This window comes from Propithecus coquereli, unplaced genomic scaffold, assembly GCF_000956105.1.
Source record: "Propithecus coquereli isolate 6110/MARCELLA unplaced genomic scaffold, Pcoq_1.0 Scaffold303, whole genome shotgun sequence".
In the NCBI taxonomy this organism is placed as follows: Eukaryota; Metazoa; Chordata; class Mammalia; order Primates; family Indriidae; genus Propithecus; species Propithecus coquereli.
This window is the reverse complement of record NW_012148653.1, coordinates 87,945-110,265: the sequence shown is the minus strand read 5'-3', so window position 1 is coordinate 110,265 and position 22,321 is coordinate 87,945. Positions and strand designations below refer to the sequence as shown.

Below are 22,321 nucleotides of genomic sequence, written 5' to 3'. Positions count from 1 at the left end.
GAAGAAGAGGAGGAGGAGGAGGAGGAGGAGGAGGAGGAGGAGAAGGAGGAGGAGTGGTGGTGGAAGCAATTCCCGCCGATTCCCGCCATTCTACCTAGACAGACTCTCCCATTTGGGGCCAAGTGGAGTCCCCGGGATGGACACAGACACCGCGGCCCTTCCTCTGTGTCTTCGCAGCCGTACTGGCAGTTTGTCGTGGCACACGTCCTGGAGTCTGAAAAAGCAGACATGGATTAGCCTTTCCCTCCAGAGATGATAGAAAGTGCTTACTAAGAAACTATCTTTGAATTCTGGGACATTAAATACAACAGGTAGAATGGCATTACAGGACAAGTTTCATTATCTGAGTCCCAAATGGAGAGCCAAAAGGAATCTGGACTGGGGTGGTATCTTGATGGCCCCTGGGCTGAATCCCACCCATGGTCTGTTTTGTGGGCCACCTCATTGAAGTTGATATCTTTGGGTAGGGCATGTACCCCTCAGACTGCATCTCTCTCTCCTTTTGTGTGTGCTCTAGTCACTCCTTTATGTCACCTGGTTGGCCTCTGATGCAACCCCTGATGTAGATTAACAACCTGAGTAATTAGGTTAAAATAATCCATTCCAGAGATCTTTCCACAAATATCTAGCCTCAGTGATAATCACTTGAGTCATGAGACTTGGAGTTTTAAGTGTCTGTACTAAAACATTCCAGATATAGCTAATCAGCTACCTGAAAGCCATTTTGATCCTCCTTTTCTCTTGCCATTCCCACCATTGAGGCTGGAAGGCCAGATACTTGTCTTTTTCCCAGCCTCCCTTGCAGCAAGGAGTGGCCATGTGACCCAGTGTGGCCAAAGAAATATAAAGATAAGTCCACTGGAAGGAGTGGGGCTTCTGGAAAAGATGTTGCTGATCAAAAGGGTCAGGCGTGAAAGAGGAATTGGTTCATTGGCATCACCCCTACCCCCTTGGTTTTGTCTACTTTTCATGTGTGTGTGATATCTGGAGCTGGGGCAGCCATATTGTAACTATGAGCCTACAAGCATGAGAATAATGATGTCTCAATAAATGATGGCAGAGACTGAGTCCTCCTTGAGTTGTTTTGGAACTACTTGCCTCCAGCTTTTTTTAACAAAGAATTTAGTTGGATTTTCCTGTCACTTGTTGCTAAACATAACTTATTTTACAAAAATGCATTTCCTTAGCAGGGATCCAGTATGTGTTCATCATAATATGCATGGAGGCTAAGAAACTCATATTGTTCCAGCCCAATGTTCACAACAGAGGGGCCAGCGGATATACTCCCTCCCTCTGCCTCCTCCACAACATGCCAGTCACCCAGCTGGACAAAGAGACCCAAGGGGCCAGGTGGAATCAAATTGGCACCCAGGAGAGGGGTCTAGGCTACTTGGACACTTTGAGCTATAAACAGGGAGGCACAGGTAACCCCTAGATATATAGAACTAGAAAGAGGGTGCGGGGATGTAATGTAACAAACCCCTACCCGTGGTTGTATCACTCGTTTCTTCTTTCTTGTTTTCTCTTTAGGTGTCTTCTTTTAAAATTAATCTCCAAAATTAACCTAGTTCTATCTTTTTATTTGAGGAAAGATATCTTTTTTGGCACTGATAGGGCTTTCATGGAATGTTTGAGAAACATCCATTAGAGTCTGTCTTTTGAAAAACTTGAAGTGATTACTATAAAAGCCTAGATAGAGGGTCCCTTTAGGGAGGGGTGGGGGGAGGAGGTTCTGGAAAAGTTCTATTTGGTGGTGGTTACAAGCGTGCTTGACTTATAAGAATTCATTAAATTATGCATTGGTTTCATGTGGGTTTCTGTTTAATTTATAATAATAAGGATTTTTTTTAAAAAGCCCCTCAAATGCCTGCTTTATCTCTTAGGCTTGCTTGCTAATGGAAGATCTAAATGACTAGTGGTATCGGGGCACTTGGCCAGGGAGGGGACAGGACAAGAAAAAGGCTAAGGAGCAGTGAGCCACGCCCCAGGCGAGATATTATGATCTTGGGAAAGCCGAGGATGGGCTGGGGAATCCACGCGACCGCGCAACCACAGGAAGCTGGCTGAAGGCACAGGCTCGAGTTGTGTCAGGGGCTGCAGGGTGGAGGAAAGAGAGATGAGGAGGGAAGAGGGGAGGAGGGAAAGCAGGCAGGGAGGATGGGTTTGCCTTTCAGCGGCAACATAAAACCTGAAAAGCCTTCCCTCTCAATAAATGAATGGATATAGACTCTCACCCTCCCCCAGGACATGAGTATTTCTTTATCACAGAAGGGCTTTTCTTTTCAGGAATGTGAGTGAGTCGGAATATATTTCCAACAAGCGTCACTAATCTTTGGGAGTGGGGCAAGGGGCATGAGAAAGGTAGCTGGTAGGAAGAATTGATGTCCCGAGATGGAATTTAAATGTATCACCTCCCTAAAACAATACGCTTATTTTGTTCAACATGCTTATTTTCATGAAGAAACCCAACACCTCCCTGCACATGTAGAGATGCAGATACAGATAATTTATTTTCCCCCCCAGTTAGTCTTTTTATTTATAAAGTAAGTGTCTAGAACAGGCAAATCCATGGAGACAGAAAGTAGATTAGTGGTCGCCAGGGGCTGGAGGAAGGGGAGCGGGGAGTGACTGCTAATGGGTCTGGTTGCCTTTTGGGAGGATGAAGATGCTCTGGACCTTGATAGTGGTGAGCGTTGTGCAACACTGTGAATGTGCTAAATGGCACCGAATTGTACACTTTAAAACAGTAAAGACGGTGAATTTCATGTTATATGTATTTTACCATATTTTTTTTTAAAAGTAAATGTCCAAAGATGTTTTAGCCTGGGGCAATATTAGAGACTTTTTTTAAAAAAGATCACTTGAGCCAGCTTTTTCCCAAGCATCAAACTGCAAAAGCCAAGCCTCACACGTTGACCGAGAGCAGCCTAGCTGTTGAAACTTACTCGCACATGTGGCATCTGGCATAAGCATGTGGCCGCTGAGGCAGAGGCACTTGAAGCTGCCGTGGGTGTTCACGCATCTGTGCTGGCACGGCCGCGGCTTCAGTCCACACTCGTTCACATCTGCAGGGGCAGTCAGAAAGCGGGGAATGGTTAACTGAGTTGGGAAACACCAGCGGGGCAGTATCAGACCCCCATCTTGGGAAGGACAACTGGCTTGGCTTTCCTGCACCCTACCACTTACTTGCCTCCTCTCTGACCATAAAAATTCTATTTTGAAGGACTGGTGAGAATATGGAGCAAATGGAATAATCATATGCCACTGGGAGGATGTCAATTGGCACAAACATTTTGGAGAACTGTTTGGCTGAATTTATCAAAGCTATATATAGATGTACCCATGACCTAACAATTCCAGTCCTGGGTATGTACCCAACAGAAACATGGATTTGTGCTCACACACACACACACACACACACACACACAAAAGAAGAAAAGAAAACCCCAAAACACATACTAAAATGATCATAATAGGACTCATCTTAATAGCCCCAAACTGGAATTAATCCAAATACCTCCTAACAGAGGATAGAGAAACGACTCGTATATTCACACAATGGAATATTATACCGCCATGAGACTGAACCAACTACAACTTCAGGCAACAATGGATGCATCTCACGATGATGATATTGAGTGGAAGAAGCTGGACACAAGCAAGTACACACTGTATGAGTCCATTTAGACAAAGCTAAAAAACAGGCACAGCTAGTCTGCAATATAAGAGGTCAAGGTATGTTTCTTTTGTTGGGGGTGGGAGTGGATACAAGGAGCATGAGGGGTCTTCTGGGGGGCTAAGTGTCTGTTTTTTGATCTGGATACTGGTTAATGGGTGCTTGGGAAAATTCATTGAGCTGTATATTTTTTATACATGCACAGTTTTATGTGTACATTACTTGAACAAAAAGTTAGAAATAGACAATTTAGATATTTCTGCCTTTAATGTTATCCCAAGCAGTCTATGGCAGATGCCGCCAGCACAGCTTCTTTTCAATTGTTATTATTTCGAGTGGCCCCTGCTCTGGCCATGTTGCCTTGGCTCACATCCTTCTAGAGGGAGCTCTGTTAGGCAGCTATTGGTGGTGAAGATGGAGGACAATATTTAATCCCATGTAAAGATGTTTGTGGGATGTCGGTAAGTGATAAAAGGGTTTCTCAACCTCTGTTGATATCTTGGGCCAGATCATTATTTGTCGTGGGGGCTGTTCTGTGCATTGTAGGGTATTTAGCAGCTCCCCTGGGATCCATCCACTAGATGCCAGTAGGACCTCCCACACCCAGTTGTGACAACCAAAATTGTCTACAGATATTGCCAAGTGTCCCCTGGGTGACAAAATCACCCTTGTACCAATGAGGTATTTTTATTCACCATATTTACAGCAGGGTTTCTCAACCTCAGTACTAGTGATGTTTGGTGCTGGAACATTCTTTGTTTGGGGGGCTGTCTTGTGCATTGTAGGATGTTTAGCAGCATCCCTGGTCTCTATCCACTAGACACCAGTAGCGCACCCTACAAATGTTCTCAGACACTGCCAGATAGATGTCCCCTGGGGTAAGGATCCCACATCTGGCAAATAAAAATACAAGATTCCCAGCTAAATTTGAAGTTCAGATAAATGACTAATACTTTTAAAGTCCCATACAATATTTGGAACATATATATACTATAAAATTATTTGTTATTTATTTGATATTTAAATTTAACTGGGCATCTGTATTTTATTTAGCAACTCTTCCTGGGGGTCAAAATCACCCACGTTGAGAACCACTGTTCTAGATATTATAAATAAATTCTTTAATGTCTTCTGATAAATAGTCTATGACAAAAGTCATAAATTATCTTTTAAAATATATCAATTTCAATAAAAATATACATATCATTTAACTCAACAATTACATTTTTAGATATTTATCCTAAAAAATACTCAAGAGTGCAAGGATATTCCTAGAATAATGTTTGATTTAGCACTGTTTGTAATGGCAAAAAATTGGAGACAATATAAACAATAATGGTTAGATAAAGCATTTTTTGCACAAAGGATAAAAGTATTCACACTAGGGACTAGGATACAGCCTTATAAGTATAAAGTAGCTCTGTGTGTGCTGACATATAAAGATGCCTATGAGAAATGTTTGTACTATCATAGAAAAGGACTTTGAAGATCTAGGACAAACTTAACTATAGTAAGGATTAGGGGTGGAGACTCACTTTTTAATTTATATTCTTTTGCACTATTGGGTCTTTCAAAATAAAAATATTACGTAGGTAGTTTAAAAAACATACTAAAATTATGTGTTTGGGAAAAAAGGCCTTTCATTGGGCATCTTGACAAAAATATCAGAATTTTTACATTTTTCGAGGAGAAGAGATTGAAAAACCTTGTCCTGAAACCATCTTCATTTGAAGATTTGACTTTAAAAACCCAAGAAATCCTGTGCACCATGTTGTGTCACCCGCACCGTCGCAATGATCTAAGCTGGGCTGTCGCACTGACCTTGACCGCATGTCTTCCCAGTGTATCCCGGAAAGCATCTGCATTTGTTTGGTCCCACACATTCGCCAAACTTGCATCCAGGCTCACACGTAGCTGTGAAAGGAAAAGATGTCTTGATGCTAAAAGAACAGGAGGAGTTCGCTCAGTGAAATGCATGCACGTCGAATGTAGTCACCTTCTGTACGGCAGAGAACTCCATGGGGACATGCAGAGGATGATCTGCCTCCTCTCTAGTCTGCTTTCAACTTTCAGATTCCAGAAAGTATTTTGTTTGTGAACAAGATCACCCCGCCATCTCCACCCACCGAATGCAAGTTTATTATGGCTTCGCTTAGCACTGCCACGCCTCCAGCGGGATTCAAAGAAATATAAGGTTTCCCACACTACAGTCAGCCAGTTTTGCATGTAAACACAAAACATTTAATGGAAGTATAATGTTTGAACTGGAAGAGGCTCCAGAGTAAGCCTGGGGCAAGTGCCCAGGACCCTCCCCTTCTTTCTGTCTCTTGCCTCTTTGTGTTTCCTCCACATTTTCTCTATTTTCCTTTTGGATGATCGAAACCTTTTTAATGCTGTGCATTATCAGTCAGACTCAACAACCCACAGATTGGAGGTGGGAAGGTGCTACCTCTAGCCCTAAAGATGGAGACTGAAAGCATGATAATGATGATGATGATGATGATGATGGAGGCGTGAGAAACCATGACAAAAGGCAGGATTTGTTTTTTGGTTTTGTTCACTTCTGCATTCCAACACCTGACACAAAGTTAACGCTTGATAAATATTTTTTTGATGAATAAAGTGGTGGGAGAAAAAACAGGGATAGGATGTTGTAGGTGATTGAGTTGAGGGCAAGAAAAAAATAGTCAAAAATGATGGACAGTTTGAGTCCAGCTCACAGGGAGGAGATAAGGGAAAAAAAGCAGTAGGTAGGAAAAAAGCAAAATGGGAAAACCCTAAGAGAAGAAGGGGAGAGGGAGAAGAAATAACAAATGAGAGAGAAAGGAGGCTTTTAGGGTATCGAGGACTCTGAGAAGTTTCTGGATCCAGCAGGAGCTCAGGAAATAGCCATAGAATGAAAGAAGGACTCAGCAACTTCCCAGCAACGCTACTTACTTATCCATCCGTCTACTCCTCTGGCTCATACTAGGGCCACCTCTAAGCAAGCTGGTTCCCAAAGATCCCAGTATTTTTCCCTACAACCCCAGACCCTATTTTTTGTTAATGTCACCATTCCTCTCCCAGTTACCTGGATTCAAAATCTCAGTCATCTCTATTTTTTCTTATTTCTGAACCAATCAGTTACAGCATCCTATATCTGTTTCTACCACTAATTTGTCCATTGCACAAATATTTATCTAGCTAATGGGAACCGCCTGGCTCACAGATACCTGGGGAATTATGCCAAACCCTCCCTCTCCCTGCTTTCCCCCCCACAGCGTGCGATGGTGCCCCACTGGTGCAGGGTCTAACAGCCTAGTGCCTTGTTTCTTGGCAGGACAAACTCTACGGTGCAACAATACCCTAGAGGTCCCTGTGGAATCGGGCTGAAGCCAGACTTCTCTTGAAAGCACGTGTCTGCCTAGCTTCTTTTTCTGCTCCCCGACTCCCTTCCAGATGTCTCCTAAGACCACCCCTGATGGAATATTTGTACAAGAATCCCCCTTTCAGGCTCTGCTTCTTGGAAACCTGATGTCAGATATGACATCAAACTGATGTTCCAAAAGCATAGCTCTGATCATGCCACACCGTGCACAGAGATTATCATATAATCTTTGTTCCCTCCTGAATACAGTACAGGTATCATAAACAATCTAAACTCAACATGATCTGGCCTCCACCTTCTTTCCCAGCCTCCCTAGACGTAGGCAACACTATGGCCAAAATAGATCGCCTGCTGTTCTCTAGACCTACCCTTTGCTTTCTGCCTCCTCCTACCCGTTGTTACTCGGGTACCCTTCCGCAATCCTCCAGTGGTGACTCTCCTCCCCATTCTTCAAGAACCACCTTTTCTTCTAGAAGCCTTCACAGATTTGTTCCAGCCTCCTGTGAACTCGTGCTCAACTTTGAGAACTCCACAGTACTTTGGGGGGCCTCTCCTGTGAAATTGATCAGTTTTCGTCTTACTAAATAATTAGGCATAATTTGGCTATACCTGACTTCTACCTACTTCTTGCTTCCAAGTGCCTTTGGGACAGGGACTTAAACATTCATCATTGTTTCTTCTACAACACTAAATATAGTGTTATAAACATGTTAGATATTCAAATATTTTTGAATAATGAATAAAATAATACGTGTAGACTTTTAACAGGGGGGACGTTTTACGGCCCTGAACAAAGCACAGGGGAAAAATGCTTCCTCAGCAAGGATTTTTTACTTTTAGAGACAAAAGGGATAGAATTTAATTTCCAGTGTCTATTTTGGTATGGATATGTAGTTGGAGATGCAGCTTTAAATTCAGATGTCAGAAAAATAAATCTTTTATTTTTTTTAAGCCCTGGAGACCTCTGGTTGTTCCCTGGACACTGATTTCCAATGTGATCCAGACAGGAAAGCCCAGATAAAAGCCAAATAGAGCATAGGAGAAATGGTGAATAATACCCTTGCTATAAGGTCAAAGCTTCAGAAAGATGTTTTCAATTTACAATAACTTTGGATCTGTGACTTGAACAGCCAATCCACAGCAAAGGGAAACTCAGTTTGTGTCTAAAATGGTCTGAGATTGAAGCGTGTTTTAGACAAAGTAAAAATCTCTTGTTCGGTTCTCCCCTAACCCCTCCATCTGCAGCTCTTCATTCAGGATGTGTTCGTGGACAACTCCTTATTCCATCTCGCTAAAGTAACATACGTTTTAATGTTAATGGTATCGAGTTGATCAGACCCTGTCCTGGGAGCAGATTTAGGCGGGGAAGAGGCTGAGAGCTAGAAAGCTTCAGCATGCATAGATGCAGGCTCAAGAAAGACGAAGGATGAATCGATGGATGGAGAGGAGGGCCTGGGCAGACTAGGACCTCACAGCCTGAAGTCTGGCTCCGCTTGTTTGGGCAGGCTGACGTGCATTCTCATTTCCACGCAGCCCACTCTCTGGCTTAGAAATCAGAAACCCAGCAATCAGGGACTAACTACATATAACTTTAACTGCCAAGAAGGACTATGTAAATGGGATAAAATAGGATACACATTTTAGACATAAAAATCATTGCAATTTAAAACCTGAATGTTCGACTGGGGCAGTAGGGATGTGGGCAATCTCTTTAGCATGCAAAACTCACATAGTGAGCATTTTCCTTGAACCCTCTGTACTTGCCCTTTTAACATCTTACTTTAAATTCTTTCATGCCTGTGGTATCGTATAGTCCACAAAAGCACTGAGAATGTGATTGGCTGCTGTGATTCAGTTACAGAACAGTCCTTCCAGAAAGCTAAAGATTGCCCTCATTTATTCACCAGTGACATGTCGGGTCTTACAAGTTTTATGGCAGGTGCTGAAGTTCGTGCGACTGTAAGAGAGATTCCAAATCATGTGTTTCACGTGGTTTTTGCCCCTTTCCACCTCACTGACTTCAAATAAAAATGTGTTATGTTGTGTCTAGAAAAAGAATAAAGCCACATTTAATCCCCCCATCACCTGGTACTTTAACAGACAGAAGTCTGAGGCAATGGAGCGTTATTGGCCCTTTCCAAAGCAATGATAATTTATGAGGTATTTTGTATGCGTGCCAGGTAATGAGCACACCCTTTAATGCTTATACTCCTTACCCTGAGAGGTAGGTGTTACTCTCTCCATGTTGCAGAGGAGGAAACGGAGTCGTAGCTAGCTTACTGATCTTGCCCAAGGTCATCCACATCAGTTTGGTTCTCAACACCCTTGATCATGACGTATCAATCCAATTAGGAGGGGATCTACCCTTTTAATCAACACAGGTCCCAGGGGGACGTTCTAACTTTATTTATCTAAGTGGACAATGATGATCTTCATTTTTTCTAGCATCTTCATGCTCTCGCCATCTCTTTACAACAAAACTATGATGGCAGAAGGTTTTGCATAATGTGGAACATGTGGGAGCAATATCAACGTCTTCCATTGTTTCATGGATTTTGGATATTATCAAGTTCTGTCTCCACCTATGGTCAATCCAGATATTTTTGAACCAGCTAGAGTGGAGGAGGTTGGGGCAGGGACAGACCAGCAGAAAGAAGGTAGCATTGGTATTCCTAAAAATAGCTAACATGTTAGTGCTTTTATGGGACCCGCAGTTGTGTTATTATCAGGCATATTGTACTCGCTGGGATGCAGGGTCAGTGAGACCAGATTCCTGCCCTATATCCCTGGTCAGTCAGCTAAGAGGAATGCAGATTTGATTCCTCTACACTGCAAGTGTTGGTCATTAGGAAAAATCATATAAGCAACAAAACAAGGCAAAACTCTATGCTCGTCTCTGTTCTCCCCAACCCGCTTGAAATTATCAGAGGCCTCTCTTAGAGCTCCTAACACATGGTCTGAGAGACAATGTCCAAGGCAATATGTGCAAAAGAATCAGAAAAATCCTGAAAATCTTTGTATATATCCAGGTGTTCCTTGAGATCATTTAGAAACTGACACTATGGACTTTAAAAATGTGAACAAATCCATAGGGTAAAAGGCTTACTTTTTTTGTGGCCGAAGCCTACTGGTTGGGTGATTAATAATTAAAAAGTGTATTTCACTAGAAATCAGGTGGAAAAACTATAATTAGAAGGAGGAATGTATTGACCTGTTTTGCCCATCTCAGTTTCTTTAGATTAAAAACAAAAACAAACAACCCAGTCATACTAAGATAGTAACAGAAATAACTGAGAAAAATAAACCATGTCTAATGTGTCAGCCAGATTTTGGCTGGGAAGGGATCTCATAGGAACCTAGACCTTGGATATTGGCAGTTATCCATATCCCTGCCCTGGGGAATCCACTGGCAATTTTTGTGACAGCTTATGGTGTCATAGATATAAACTAAGAACGCTGACCCAAATGCAGGGTCTGAGTTTTTACAAAAATTACCTTCACAGACTCCTTCGCTGTTCCTTCTCCAGCCGTAGCAGCAGGCCAGTTTAGTCCCATAGTGACAGAACCCAAGCTGGCGTGCCAATGCTGACAACCCATGATCCCTTGGACTGCAGATAAAGAACCACATGTTAGTATCCAGAAAACACAAAAGGCAACAGAGACTCTTTCCTGCCAATGAAGGAACCAGAGAGGTGTCAATTACCTGGTTAATTTCAACAAGCTTGCAGTAAGCGCTCAATTAGATTTTAAAAGCCAGAATTTGGGGGTTGCCAGCCTTCTCCAATAATGAGTTTAATCATTTCCTTCTCCCCCAGGGTTAAAAGAATTGGGTAACATCATTTATAAAACAAAGGCACATGAAAATGTCCAAAAATGTGTGTTTTTGAATCTTGTAGGTGCCACTTTTCAAATCTGCTCTGTATAGGCACAGTGGCTAGCCAGTTCTGCATCTGTTTCAGAGCTGAGTGTGGTAATGTGACTCCCTGGCCCTGTGGCTTTGTTATAGACAAGAGCTCTGTGCTTTTACCCCATTGGCCACTTGGGAACCACTGAACTGACTGGAATCGCCACACACTGTAGACGGTTAAGAGCTGGTAGGGCTCTAGGGGTCCTTCAGTGAAGCCCTCTCATATTACAGAGGCAACTCCAGCCCAAGGTATTGGAGTCACATCCCCAGCAGAGCCAGGTGTGGGGGATTCTAGCCCAGAGCTCGTTCTCATTCCACACGGCCCCCTGGAAAACACAATTTGCTAAACTCTTTTACTGTAGAGCAGAGATCAGCCAATGTTTTCTGTAAAGGGCCAGATGGTGAGTATTCTAGGTTTTGTGGGCCATAAGGTCTCTGTCCAAGCACGAAGCAGCCATAGAAAATAGTAAACAGATGAGGGTGACTGTGTTCCAATAAAACTTTATTTATGGGCACCGAAATTTGAATAGCATATACTTTTCATGTACCACAACATAGTATTCTCTTTCTGATTCATCATCAACCATTTAAAAAATGTAAAAACCATTCTTAGCTCATGAGCTGTGTACAAACAGGGTTGTACCAAACCCAGCCATAGCCTTCCAGCTGTAGCTTGCCAACTCCTGATCTAAACACCTGAAAGAGTAAGCCCCCTGCCCCCCACCAAGTGTCCCCAAGTAGTGCAGTCACAGATGAAGCTCACTGCTTGTTTACCTACTTGCTGTCCTGGTGTTGCACAGGGTTGCTGCCAGACTTTGGAAGGAAAGGCTTGCTTTGTATATTTTGTGGAGGGCTGTGATTATTTCCTCACACATATTAAATACACCATAAAAATGTTTCCTGGGCTCTTTAATGAACAAAAGAACGTACATTTTACCTTGTACTTTCTACTATAGGAAAGAATTTAATGCAAATTAATTACTACTTTCGAGCAATACACTTATTGAGCACTCGCTATGTTCCGAGCACTCTCTTAGGCACATAGCGTACAATGATGAAAAGGACCTGCTTTTTGCTCTTTTAAGTTCACGGTCTGTTGTAAACAGATACATTACAGTAGAGGACAGTACGGTAAGTATCATTACAGTGTTCTGTGAAAGAGTGTTGACTGAGAAATAATGCAGCCGTCTGTCATGATCTAATCTGCATGTTACTAACAATTCTACAAGGGATCCCACAATCTCGACCCAGTCTGCGCATAACTAACAATTCCAAAGAAGAAACTACAGACTACTGCCCAAAGTGCAAGTCCAAACACAATGATGTCCTTAAGGATTTTTTTAAATATTAGCATTTTAAAAATTGAGATGTAATTCACATTGTAATATGTTAATCCACCATTCTAAAGTGTATGTTTCAGTGGTTTTTAGTATTTTCACTATGTTATGCACCCATCACTTCTATTTAATTCCAGAACATTTGTATCATCCCCAAAATAAACCCATGTCTAATAGCAGTTCATCTCGACTAACTCCTCCCTTTATCCCCTGGCAACCACAAAAATACTTTTTGTCTTTGGATTTGCCTATTCTGGACATTTCATATAAATGGAATCATACAATATGTGGCCTTTTGTGTCTGGCTTCTTTAGCATATTTTCAAGGTTCATCCATATTGTAGTATGTAACAGTACTTCACTCCTTTTTGTTGCTGAATAATATTGCATGGTATGGATATACTACCTTTTATTTATCCATTCATCAGTTGGTGGACATTTGGGTTGTTTCTACCTTTTGGCCAGTATGAATAATGTTGCTATAAGCATTGGTACACACATTTGTGTGTGGACATACGTTTTCATTTCTTTTGGGCGTATATCTAGGAGTGGAATTGCTGGGTCATATGGTACAATGGAGTGAATGTTTGTGTCCTCCTAATTTTATATACTGAAACTCTAATCTCAGTGTGATGGTATTTGGAAGTAGGACATAATTAGGTCATGAGGGTGGAGCCTTCATGAATGGGATTAGTGTCCTTATAAGAAGAAGCCAGAAAGCCAGCTAGCTTGAGAAGTTGGCAGTCTGCAACCCGAAAGAGAGTCCTCACCAGAACCTGACCATGCTGGCACCCTGACCTTGGACTTCCGCCCTTCAGAACTGTGGGAAATATTAATACATTTCTATTGTTCATAAGCCATTCAGTGTATGATAATTTGTTACAGCAGCCTGAACTAAGACATACAACAAGTTTATGTTTAACTTTTTGAAGAACTGCCAGACTGTTTTCCAAGGTGGCTGCATCATTTCACATTCCCACCAGCAATGTATGAGAGTTCCAATTTCTCCACATTCTCACCAGCATTTATTGTTCATTTTTAAAAATTGTACCCAACCTCATGCTTGAGAAGTGATATTTTGTGATTTTTATTTGCATTTCCTTGATGGCTATTGATGTTAAGCATCTTTCATGTGATTATAGTCCATTTGTATATCTTCTTTGGAGAAATGTCTATTCAGGTCCTTTGCTCATTTTTTTAATTGGTTTATTTGGTTTGATGTCCTTAAGATTTGAGCAGAAGATTGAAATTAGTCATTAAAAACAACTATCCCCGTACCTTGGTGAACAAGGTAATGTAACTTTTCCTCACTCTGCAAAAGTAGAGGATAGATACTCGGCCCATTTCTTAACCATATGCATCTGTAAGAAACCTTGGCAAAGTCCTCAAATCTGCTTTTACCTTTACCTTTAATAACATGAAGCTGATGTTTGGGAAGCACATGGAGGGAGGAACTAACTTTGCCCAGGAAAGAGGAGGAAGGTGTCACAGGGGAGGTGAAATTTGGGTTGGATTTAAAAAGAAAACATGATAAACAGGAAAGCTATATGGGGAAAAATTCTGCCTATGGGATTTTATTTAAATTTTTTTTCAAAGATCCCACTTGAAGAAATTGCCTATGAGATTTTAATTCCATATTTTTATAAGGAATGTGGGATTCATTTAATTAGATTTCAATCTAGCAGCCAAATCTTAGAGGTGACCTGTCAACTTTTTGACTGCAGGTTTGCAAGCAATATACTCCCCAACCCCAATAGGAACGGACTTACCTATTTCCTGATGTCCAAAAACCCAGTATAATCCTCAATGGGGCATTAATATGCATTGAGCACTGTGCTAGGTGCTGGGGATATGCAGATAAACCTGGAAGACAGGGTCCCTGACTCATGAGCTTTTAGACAAAGGGGTTAGGGTCATAAAGGACTAAACATATTAAGTCTGCTATGGAAGCTTAAAGCAAAGAAACATAATCCGGTCTAAGAGGTTCGAGATGTTCTCTTTGAGGGTGCAAACTTTACACCCTCATGAGACTTAAGATTGACAGGGGTCAACCACATAGAGTAAAAGAATATTACAGGCAGAGGGAACAGAATAAGTGTAGACTAAGAGGTAAGAGACGCCAGGCTAGTGCTTGAGGAACCGATAGAAGACCAGAGGATTAGAGTAAAGGGAGGGAGGAGTCAGCTGGTGAGAGATGAGCCTCAAGAGGTAGGCAGAGGCTACATTGCAGAAGGTCTTGTGAGTCAAGTTAGGGATTTGGGGTTTTAGGCAAATATGATAACCACTACACTACAGAAATAGCCATAAGGCTTTGGGGTTTTATATCCCAATGGCAATAGGACAGCACCAAAGGGTTTTTTTTTTTTCCCTCTTTTTTTTTTTTCTTCCAAAATCTCTTCTGGAAAGCACTGAAGGGTTTTAAGTAGGAAACTTATTTGATAAGATTTTCCTTTTTAAAAACATTATCATGGAAGCAGTCTGGAAAACAGACTGGAAGCAGGCAGAATGGAAGAAAGGATACCAGTTGGCTTGGAAGATAGATTCTGATTGCTCGGACTGGAGCAGTAGCAGTAGAGGTGGGGAGAAATGAATGGAATCAATGCGGAGCCAAAAGACTTGGTCATTCCTTCATTTATTTATTCGTTCAACAAGTATTTACTGAACACCTACAATGTATCAGGCACTTGGTTATTTTCCAGAGTTCATCAGCAACCAAGAAGGAAATAAGATCTCTGCCTTCAAGGAGCTTATATTCTAGTCAATTGCATGTGGAGTGTGAGAGGGATGCACTATCAGGTAGAAGGCAGTGCCATATTTCTGGAACGAGGAATATGGATGGAAGAACATGTTGAGCAACAGGGTAAATGATGAGTTCTCTTTGGCACATGCTGATTTTGAGTGCTCAATAGACAGGCAACCTAGAGGAGATATTGAATAGGAAGCTGGATATTTGGGCAAGAAATCCAGGAAGCAAGACTAGATTTGGGAATCATCTGCAGATTATGGCTACTGAATCTATAGGAGTGGCTGTAGTATAAAAAGAGAAGGAGGCTTAGGGCAGAGCCCCCAAGGGAACCAGCATGTAAGAGGTGGGCCAAGAAGCAGAAAGGTTCAGAAAGAGACCCAGGCAATGCTTAGAGGAACACCAGGTTAGTACAATGTCAAGAAAGCCAAATGAGGAGTTTTTCTAGTAAGAGAGTAGGATTAACTCTGGATGTTGAGAGGCTATATAACATGGTGGTTAGGACTGTGGTCTCCTTCCCGGGTCTGAATTCTGGCTCTACTACATATTAACTCTCTGACCTTCAGCAAGTTACTTCACATTTCTATGCCTCAGTTATCTCATTTCTAAAACGTTGAAAACAAAAGTTTTTACCTTAAGGATATCTGTGATAATGAAAGAGCTTTGAATAGTGGCAAACATGGTAAATGCTCCCTAATTGATTGCTTTTATTAGTACCAGTAGTAGGATTAATATTATTAAGTGTGTTCACCTTCAGAGGAGAGCCATGTTTCCCGCAAAAGGGACTGCCTTAGCATCCTCACCGTGCTTGGTCATTGGTGGGAGCAGCCTGTGGGAGTTGCGGCCTCACTTAAAAGTGGTGATGGATTTCCAAGAGCAGAGTGGTTAGGGCCCTCGGTCAATTACACTCCCTGCGGTTGGAAGTATGCAAGGCACATTCTCATAGCTGCCACAGTTTCCATGGGACTTTACATTTTTATGTTTGTAGGAATGAATTTTCACTGGAAGGGGAGATGATCATAGAATTTCACCTTCAGAAAAGTGACCTTAGATGTCATTCAGTTCCAACCTATCATTTTACACATGAACAAACTAAGGCCAAGAAAAACTAAGTATTTCATTGATATTAGAAGCCAGAGAGAAACATACTTCACCAAACTATTCACCCATGCATCTATCCACTTATCTACCCAAAATTTATTAGGTAACTGCACATATCAGGTACTGTACTAGGCTCTGATACTATAGGAGCTATAGAGAATAGCCCCTGCCCACAAAGAACTTATAGTCTAGGGGTGAAGATGGGTAAATAAACAGATAATTATACACCAGCATATGACCCCTACTAGAGGGGTAAGTCCTCAGGAGCTAGGGAAAGATACAGGAGTTATTAGGTTGCGATGGGTGAGTGAGAGGCTTTCTGGAGAATGTGAGGCCCAGTATGAATTCTGATGACTGGTGGAACTTACCCAGATGAAGGAGGAGGAGGCTGTGTGGTGGGGAAGGTGTTCCAGGTGGAGAAAATAGCCTGTGCCAAGGATGGAGCAACTAAGAACATGGGAAGTTGGTGGCCTGCAAATTTGAGCGCAGACATTGGTGTGTGTTAGGAGCAAGGGAATGAGAGGGCAGCAGAGGGAATGGTGGGGTGAAGAGGGGGCAAGGAGATGAGCAGGGGCCACAAAGAAAGGGCCCGTGCCCATGGGAAACATTTTGTCCACCCTGCAGGCTCCAGAGCAGAGAGTTATAGGGGGATTTCAAGCCGTTGGAAGTATCAAGGATTTTGCAATACACAAAACAGCCTCCATAGAAATAGGGTGAACTCACTAAGCTCCAACAAGATTTCGGAAACAGTTAGATGTGAAATCACAGAAAAACAAATTGAAATTTGTTGAAATCTGATATTTTCTAGAAGCCTAATTAGAAACCAGCCCCGGGTCCTTGGTACAGGTGGCCAAACCGATTTCATATGTACTGGTCAAAGTCGATTACTTTAGATTGTAAAGTATATGCCCTGGGGTTAACTAACACGAGAAAGTTACCAGAAGATGAAATTCATATACTGTTTGCACATTACCACAGCTCTCCAGAGAAATCCTCTTTTTCTTGAGCTTTATTGATTTCACATGCCTGTTTTCAGGTGAAAAGGTGAAACTGAGAAATCTGAGGTGTATTAATTTCTCCCAAGTCATCGTTTTTGACATTGTATAAAGTGCCATTTATAAAACTCTCCAAAATGTTAATGACTAACATTTGGGCCATCAAAAATTTGCTGATAAAATAAGATTTCTTACCCACTGTAAGGAATTTCTTTCCCAGTCACAAATGCATCTTAGTATTACAGCTCTGTTGGAAGGTATCAGAAATTTCTCATCAGATCTAGCCTTACTGTCATTTGTTTAAAAACTGTAAGGAATAGTTGTTTAAGAATCAACTCAACTCATGATTGAGAACTATAAGATGTATTCTGATATTCAGACAGCTACAAAATCAGAAAATCAGAAAACACCAAATCAGAAAACACCATTCAGCCTCCAGCTGCTCCATGGATGCCGCGACATGTTCTGTGCGTATTTCTTAAAGTAGACCAAGCAGCTTGAAATGACACTGTAGGAACAACCATCAGAGAAACATGTGAGTCCATAAATGAGCAACATGCTTTTTAATTAATGGGTGTGAGGCTCATGTATTCCTCCAGTTTTGAGAGAGAGTTTCAAACTGGGATTTTACTGGTTTAATCATCAAATTCTATATCTGGTGATGAAAATGGAAAAATAGTTTAAAGAGGAAAAATTATTAGCAGATTGAATTGCTAATTATTAACTTGCTAATTTCTAGATGCCAGAGGAAATAGATTTATTCCACCAAGAATGCAGTTATGTATTCTATGCTCACCAATTTTTTCAAAAGTGCACATATGCAGGTATTGAAAATTATGGGTAAAAAGAAAATTAATTATTAAAATATACACGTTTAAGTTGAAATAATATGATCCAGGGGAAGAAAGGAATCCAGTACAGACAAGCATGATAATAGCACATTATCTTGTAACAATTTTTAAAAACTGCTAAAGAAAAAAAAAGGTTTAACCTTTAGTTTCTACACAGTTCTTGAACGACAGCCCAAGTCAATGTTAGCAAATGATTCAGATTACCTCCCCAGGATCCTCTCCTTCTACCTGCCCTTTGCTCTAATTCCATGCCCACTCACTAGCTTTCCCATCACTAATTCAATAATTCTTTTACTTTAATACTTGGTTGTGAGTACTCTGGATAAGGGACATAAACTATTAGGCTAAACCACACGAAATCACCATTATTATAAGTTAAAAATGACCAAATAGCTGTGATTTCATGTGTTGCAATTTAACTATTGTGGAAAAGAAGGTTAAGTGCCCACCAAATCCGTTTCTATGTCTCCTGGGCACAAAACTACATTACATTTCCCAGCTGTCAGTTACGTGACTGGTTTTGGCCAATGGAATATATGTAGACAGGATGTGGGCAACCTCCAAGCCTGGCTCACAAAGCCTCCCAGAGGATCCTTGATATGATCCTTTCCCATCAGCCCTTGAATAAGAGTATTCATACCTGGAGGGAGAAGCTGGCATCTCAAGATAGATGGGGCTGGCTCCACATGAAGGCACGTGGCATAGTCTCTCAAACATGCCTTGGACTATGAGGCAGGCAAAGAAATAAACTTTTACTGTGTTTAGTCACTGAGATTTCGAGATGGTTTGATGCAGTAGCCTTATCCTGATCAACACAGTGTATTTCAAGAGCCATTTCTTTTCCTAAAGTCTAGTATACATTGTTTTTTTCCTTGTATGTGAATCCATTTATACAAAAAAATCTTAAAAAGCCATCAATATGAATTGCATTTAGTTTCACATTTGTGAAGCATGTATTTGTTTAAATGTATAAAATTGGGCCAGTGCATTCTGGAATATCAGAGATGAATGGTTAAGGCATAGTATTATATCAATTATTGGAACATAATAGGTATCTTATCATATAGATGAGCTTTTATGCATTTCGTTAGAATGATCCAGCCCCATGGAAGCTGATAAAAACTAGAGTGATAAAGAGAAATTTATCAACCTAGAAAGAGAATGACTAGAATTTATCAACCTAGAAGAGAATTTTGGACTGACCTGATCCCACCAGTATCCTCTGCCACCTCTGAAGGTCTAGATGGGCTGTCCAACTTCTCTCTCTCTCTCATCTCTCATATGTCTCATCCTAAACAATGTTTGGCACATATGAGGTCCAGGGAACCCAGTCTTGAGGCAGGGAGGTGTCAATGTAGATGATCAAGTCTCTGTGGAGAGGTGGCCCTGAATTGTGGGACTCGAGCTAAACATTGAATTGCCCTAAGTTTCTTTAATGTATTACACAGCTTGCTGTCTACATTGATCAAATTAATCAGAAAATTGCCGTCTCCACAGCTGAAGTTAATTTAAAAACATTCCAGGGATTGTGTAAGTAGTGTAGTATTTCTTCATAGGATTCCTTATTTTCTGCAAAAATATACTGTGCCAGAATTCTTAGTATGCTTGTTTATGGTCAGGTTCCAGGAAACTTCATGATATTCTCCAAGACAAATTGAGAAGTTAAACCTTTTTTGCTGATGTTTAAATACATTTAAATATTGCCATACAAATGAAAAAAAAATTTCTAAATAGGGATAACAAGGTCCAGCCATGAAGGTTTTGTTGCTGTTGTTTTTGAATTTTGTTTTGTTTTGTTTTTATCATAGCTCCTACAATGGCCAGTTCATTGTACCTAGCCAGTTAAAATTAATTCTGGGTTCCCGCCTATCATCGAGAAACAGATTTCAAGTCCACTAGGCCCAGGGATACCCCAAGACATCTAATCTTCTCAGATGTGTAGGGGTTTCAGAGCCCAGTAAAATACTGGCCCAGGTTATCAAACTCCCCCATACCAGTGTGTATTGATGTGTCTCCAAATTTCCCATGCCATGACTGGTAGGGATAGCAGTAACCTCAGGCAAAACTTGTAATTTTCCATTGCTTCCTCTATTTCTCTCATTCATCTTCCAAGCTCAGGAGTTATGTGGTGATTGGAGACGAGGAATGTCTTAGTTTGGGCTCCCCCAGAAGCAGACCGTGAGACAAGGATTTGAGAGCAAGTGGTTTATTTAGGAGGTAGAGGGGACATTGATAAAGGAGTGGGGAAGTGAGATGAGGAAAGGAAGGCAGTCAATAAAGCAAATGTTATCAAGACAGCTATATTTATTCTCTGTCTCATTCATTCATTCACAGTAAGAGTTAGGTAGAATGATACAAGATGGAGTTAGAGAAGTAGGCAAAGGCTAGATCAAGCAGGCCCTTTTATGCCATTTTAAGGAGAATAGATTTTATTCTTAATCTGGTAGAAAGTCACTGAAAGGTTTTAATAAGAGGGCTTACATGGTCTGATTTAAATTTTAAGAGGAACACTTTGGGGTGTGAACTGGAGGGGGCAAAAGAAAAAGCCAAGGGAAGCTATTGTGGTGGTTCAGGTGAGAGACGATGGTACATCTGGGTGGTTGTAGGTGGTAGTGGGGAGGAGATGGACTTGTGACATGGTTTGTAACAGGACTCAGTGCCAGACTGAATACATGTGGGGAGAAAGAGGCCCACTTGTCAGGAATGATGCCCAGGTTTTTGGCTTGAGACAGTTTGGGTGCTGTTTGTTCTGGGATGGGGAAAGGGGTGAGGTGGGAAGAAGCCACTTCTGGAGAGATGAGCAAGAGTTCAGTCTCAGATGTCTTAAACTCAGGGAGACATCCCGATGGAAAAGTCAAGAATGCAGCAGAAAGAGCCTGGGGCTTGGAGATTCACATTTTGAAGTCATCTACATATAGATGGCATTGAAAGTTCTAGGACTGGAAAGATCACCTGGAGAGAGTGTAGATAAGGAAGAAAATAGAGTCAAAGACTAATCTCTGTGAAAATCCTGCACTTTAAATCCTGTGGAAGAAGGGAGGCTGGTAAAGGAGGCTGAGAAGGAGTAACCAGTGTGGGAGAAGGCAAACCGGAATATGTGGGGTGGTGGTTTTAAAATATGTACACAAATTCTTTGATACTCCTCTTTTCAGAAGGTAAAGCTTAATCCCCCTTCCCTTATGTAGGGCTGTACATAGTGACTGGCACCCAACAAACAGAATACCGTGGGAGTGATTGGGGGTAACTTCCAAGATTAGGACTCAGGAGGCATTGTAGCTTCCTCCTTGTTCTGTCTCTTGGATTAGTCACTGTAGCGGAAGTCAGCTAATGTGTGAGGACACTCAAGCAGCCCCATGGGAGGTCCATGTGGAGAGGGGCAGAGGCCTCCTGCCCAAAGCCTTGTAAGTGTGCCATCTTGGAAGTAGATCCTCCAACCAGAGTTAAGCCTTCAGATGACTATAGCACTGGCCAACAACTTGACTGCAGCCTTGTGAAAAACTCCAAGCCCTTTTACTGTGAATCTAAAAGTGCTCTAAAAAAAGTCTTAAAAAAAAAAAACAAAAACCCAAGCCCCATCCAGCTAAGCTACTCCTGAATTTCTGATTCATAGAAAATGTGTAAGATAATAAATGTTGTTTTAAGCCATTAAGTTTTGAAGTATTCTGTTGCACAGCAATAGATAACTAATATATGTGATGCTCAGAAACCAAGCATAGGGAATATTGAAGAGCAAGGTGATGATCTTTGTTGACATTCGTAGCTTTGGTATTTTGAGTTTTAATTTTGCACTTTTATTCATCAAACCTGAGATACCATGGGTCATAAGCACACAATTATTATATGCACTAGAAAGGAAAAATGCTGCCATGGCTCACTACTTTAATGATTCTGCATAATTGTGTCATAATTCTGTGCATAAGAACACAGAGTCTGCTTTGCTCTCTATTGCTCTCAGAACAAAGTCCAAGCTCCTTGGCTCGACACGCCAGGCTCCTCACAGCCTGGTTCCAGCCTGCCTTGTTTGCCTCTTGGCAGTCACTGGGCTCATGACCTAAGGTGCTAGCCAGTCCACTCTGTTTCTTGGGGATGCCTCCCTTATACATTCTTTTTGCAGGTATGTATCTATCCATCCATTCATTTACTCCTAGGCAATACTGATCAGGAATTAAGCACTGGAATACTTGCTTTCTCCTTACTGCTTTATATTAGGTGGACTCAAATCCACTCCATAAGGACAGTTTAAATGTCATCCTATCTTTAGTTCTCCCTGATTCTTTCATGCAGACTCAATTTCTCTCATCTGTATTCTATGGAATGTATATACACACACATATATACATATACC

General features: G+C 41.4%; 1 protein-coding gene across 1 annotated transcript in view; it reads right to left on the bottom strand.

Annotated features, from left to right (window-relative positions):
- The window catches only part of EGFL6 (EGF-like-domain, multiple 6), a 54,946-nt gene that overhangs the window by 26,112 nt on the left and 6,513 nt on the right, over window positions 1–22,321 (bottom strand). Inside the window, exons 2-5 of the mRNA XM_012649800.1 lie at window positions 10,539–10,651; window positions 5,498–5,590; window positions 2,946–3,065; window positions 95–214 (exon numbers count right to left, since the gene is read on the bottom strand). Of these exons, the coding sequence (XP_012505254.1) occupies window positions 95–214; window positions 2,946–3,065; window positions 5,498–5,590; window positions 10,539–10,651 (446 nt within the window). The remainder of the gene's footprint in view (window positions 1–94; window positions 215–2,945; window positions 3,066–5,497; window positions 5,591–10,538; window positions 10,652–22,321) is intronic.